At 54.6% G+C, this 4,394-nt stretch overlaps 1 protein-coding gene across 1 annotated transcript in view; it reads right to left on the bottom strand.

Annotated features, from left to right (window-relative positions):
* Nucleotides 1-2,548, bottom strand: part of EIF5B (eukaryotic translation initiation factor 5B) — a 37,370-nt gene extending 34,822 nt beyond the window's left edge. Inside the window, exon 1 of the mRNA XM_080377260.1 lies at nt 2,403-2,548. Within this exon, the coding sequence (XP_080233386.1) occupies nt 2,403-2,437 (35 nt within the window). The 5' untranslated portion in view covers nt 2,438-2,548. The remainder of the gene's footprint in view (nt 1-2,402) is intronic.
* Nucleotides 2,549-4,394: the final 1,846 nt, after the last annotated feature.

The following is a 4,394-nucleotide window of genomic DNA, read 5'->3' on the forward strand; positions in this document are numbered from 1 at the left end:
CCTATGCCTAATTGGTTCTACTCTTGTTTACCCAGGCATGCTGCAGCCATAGTTTTACGTAGATAGCAGTAACAAGCAGTTATTCTGTATAGAATGAAATATTCACAACTCTACAACAATGACATAGTGTAAAGAAATACAGGGTTAGTATGGTAGCAGAAGCCTTGAGAAGTGGAGACACAGGATGCAATGGAGAGGAGCGCAGGCACGTAAAAAACAGAGATGGCTTGTATAAGACTTGGCACTGGACAGCCCACAACTCACCACTGGTTGGCTAACAGAAATGCAGACCTGGACAAAACTGGGTTTAGGGATAACAAACAAGAAATAAATAGTATCTAATATACAGTGCCGTTTACATATTTGGATGTAACACAGCTGCAAACCAATGAAGAGCAAGGCACATAAACACATTAGCAAGCATATAAAAACGATCTCAAGTGGATTCTTGAGCAAGGAAGATGAAACCATCAACTCAAACAATCATATTGCTCCTCGTGAAGGACACCTGATGCTGACAACGCTCCATAACAGCTCATCACCACCAGGATGAAACCCCTGATCTTAGGACTTAGAGCAGCAGTGAGATAGCGAGCATAACTGCATTATTATTCTTTCTGGGTCTTGTAACAATTAGATCTGAATTAACAATCATTAGGCTCTGAAGATGTCAATTATTCTAACAGTAAATTCTTGGCCTCTCTTTTAAGGTATGCTTCCACTTCTTAGAAGAAATGAGATTTTGCACACAGCACCCATGAGAGGCCCATGCTCAGTAATTAACAGACACACAGAAATACATGCAGAGATACCCAAAGAGAACAAGGTATCTAGTAGGCACCAAGACTCTCGAAATGTCCCCTGCACACCAGCCACTGTCACTAGAAGGACCCCAAGCAGCAGTGCTTCAGTACCCAAAGGCTTCTGCATGATACTATCATCTACCACACCAGGTACAGAGGTGAGCACTAGGTCTTCTTTCCTTTAGAGCACAAAGATCCAACCCTTTCTGCTTCTCAAACCACACTTGAGTGATCTCCTGGCCAGAGCTGCTCCCAAGATATACCTGTGAAATACAACCCATGAAACAAGCTGATAACAACAGACACTATACAAAGCAGCATACACGGTATGGCAAAAGGTGTGAAGAAAAATAGTCAGATGAGCAAAATACTAGCAAAATACTCATCATCCAGAAAGGACCACAGAAAATAAAACAGTTTACACGCACCTGGTAAAGGGTAACAGCCTTAAGTCACTAACATCAACACCTTAATGCAATCCACATGCAGGTAGTACAAAATGTTTAGAGAAGAAATAATATTTTGTGAAGTACCCATCATAGGGAGTATTTTCATAACAGAAACACTTAATGTTTCTGTTCACAGGAGTTAATCTTTGACGTTCCCAGGGGTATCAGCTAGAACCAAGACCACCAGATGATGAGGATACCTTTACAGACAGAACCTATTACTAAGGGATATACACAATAAGGACTCGAGGTAAGGGAAAAAAATTGTAGTTTCTCATTCATACATGTTTTAAGATATCAGTTTTCATTTTACTCCTTGTCAGTATTAACAACTAAAAACACTCTCCAAACTGATCATAACTTTGCATTTATTATTTTATAGTGACAAGCAACAATATGTTCTCTCCTGCTAGCATGTATATTCAGTCAGTGTTCCATATGGTTAATATAGCTGCCATTATAAGAATTTCTTACACACAAAAAAAGTCCACAGATGGGGCAGTATCCAAGATGATATGCTCATAATGTAGAATCGATCCCCATATCCTCCAACCACTATCTAACATCGGCGTTTATTAAACATGCACAATCACTTAAGTTACAGCGTGACCTACAGCACTGTCTCCCATTAAAAAAAAATAATAACAGAACACCAAAATAACTAAAAAAAGCCACTGCAAACAATACAACTGAAGAAGTAGCTATTTCCAGCCGGCAGCGGAGATCTGTGTTCACAAGCAGCGGCCGCCCGGCACTGCTAGCTCCCGGACCAGCTCCCCGCGGCGCCGGGCCAGGCGGAGGGCAGCGCCTCTCTGGGGAGCGCGGAGACGGCGGCACCAACGCAGCCGCTCCAGCACCAGCGGCCGAGTGTCTCCTGCCGCCCCCCGCCGCCCGGCCCGCGGCCGCCGTCTCCTCGGGCCTCCGGCGCCGGCTGGGCCCGCAGCGCAGCCCGAGCCGCCCCCCAGGGCCAGCGGTACGGCCGGGCCTTCCGCACCGCCGGGCCGGGCCCAGCGCGCCCCGCCCGCCCGCTGCCTGCGAGGAGGCCGCGAGCCCCGGCAGGGCCTGACTCAGCGCCGCGGCACCGGCGCTCGGCACCGCTGTCAGCGCCCGGTGCAGGGGGCGAGACGAGGGGCCCGCCGCCCACCCTTACCTGTCCTCGCTCTTGTTCTTCTGCTTCTTGCCCATGGCGGCGGCCCCGGCGCCCGTCCCCCGCCTCAGCGCTACCCGGCCGCCCGCGCGCAGCCCCGCGCATATGGTAGAAACCGCCCCCGCCGCCCGCCCCGCCGCGCGCCGCGCACGCGCACGCCCCGCCCCCGCCGCCCCGGCCTGCCCCGCGCCGGCACGCGACGAGCGGCGGCCACGGCGCCGGCCGGGCAGCGCCTCTGCGCGCTGGCGCCTCCCGGCGGCCGGAGGGGGAGCAGGCGGCGCTGCGCCGCGGCCCGGGGCGGGGACACGGCTGGTCTCGGGGGGTCGCGGCCACCGGCCTCTTGAAATCGGCCTTGTGTCCATCAGCGTGGCCCTCGGGCAGCCCTGGAGAACGCCTAAGCGATGCGCCAAGGCCGCAGCTTCCCTCCACTCCGCCTGCCTCCCCAGAGAGCCGCGTAGAGGCCCAGTACTGCTGGCAGGGTCGTAGCCCGTTCGGCCACAAAACCCGCAGCAAACAGCCAAAATAAACGCGTGTGGAGAGCTTTCATCCGGAGGCGAATGGGACAGCTAGGTCAAAGTGGAGCAGCGGAGAGGTTCAGGGGAAAGCTTTTCGGGTGCACGGCGGCAGCATGGCGACCGGGCAGGAACTGAGGTGCGGGCCGTGTCGGTGAGCACTGCCCGGTTCGCCTTTGGCCATAAGCTGCACTCCCCAGCCCTTGGCGGGGCTCTGCTGGGCCTTCACCCCCAGCACTTCTCCCCACCGGAGGTGAGAGTACACCACAAAAATCTGCCATCTGACTCCGTGGTGGCTGGCCTCCCACCAAAACCGGGGGACAGGGTTGGGTACCACTCAGTACAGAAGCAACAAACGAACTCAGCTCAATAATGAACCGCAAGAGGTTCCCCTGCAGGAAGTTTGGCTGCCAGGCAGCAATATTAAAAATACGGTATTTTCTTCTCTTGCCAAATTTTCTAAGCGTACAAAGTTTTTTCACCCTCTCCCCTCCAAGAAGTCTTGCAGCACGACTGCTGAAAGCGGTGCTGCACTCCCTCACAGGAGAGCCTGGATACTGCTGCAGTGGGGCAGAAGGCAGCAGCCATTCACAGAAATACGGAAGTTACAGGCAGCAAACGCTGTGTATTATGGCAGTGGGGCTCTCAGGTGCAAACCCACCTCCTCACAGTCACGTTTCTCCAGTGCAAAGCAAGATGGAGCAGGAATAACAACAATCACAGGGATCACAGGCATCGGGCTACTTCATATGCTTTGAGAGCTGCACGTTTTCCGTTGTTGTCACCCCCCACCCCCCCGTTACAGTAACTCCTTTTGCGGGCTGAGCAAGCCTTACTGTTCTCTTTTATCTTTCAGCCTCAGGACCACCACCTCCATCTTCCTTCACGACCCTAAAATCCTCACTTCCTACCTCCCTCTGCCTTTATACAGCTGTCAGCCCTTATCAGCCTCTCCCAGCCGACTGCAGATAAAGCCAAGTTTATCTTCCCACCCCACCCTCATCACCAGCGTACTTCGGTACCGAAGAGTCACATTTCCAGGAAACAAGAAAGCAGAACACTTTGGGTTTTTAGAAAACACACTTTAATATCCCATTATTTAAATCTGTGGATCTTCAAGCGCACGGGCAAGAGCAACGAGACAAGCCCCGGCTGCTTCAGCGCAGCCGTCTTCTCAGCGCGACTGCCGGAGCGGCCTGGCCGACCCGCGCCGCAACCCGGCCCCCGCCAGCCCCGCCTGCCCCCGCCGAGGCGCCGCGCGGGCCGCCCTTACCTCACGGCATCGCTCCAGGGGCCCGGCCCCGCAGCTCCCGGCCATTACGTCCCCGCCGCGCCCCGACTCCCCGTGGGGGGCTCGGCCTCACACGCCCAACCCCCAGAAGGAGTCCCCGGAGAGGGGGCAGCGAGCCCCCCCAGCTCCCGCCGGCAGCCCCCGCGCCCGCACGCTGAGGTGAGGGAAGGGGCGGGGCGGGACACGCCCCCT

The sequence above is a fragment of the Falco punctatus genome, assembly GCF_963210335.1.
Source record: "Falco punctatus genome assembly, chromosome: 2".
Classification (NCBI taxonomy): Eukaryota; Metazoa; Chordata; class Aves; order Falconiformes; family Falconidae; genus Falco; species Falco punctatus.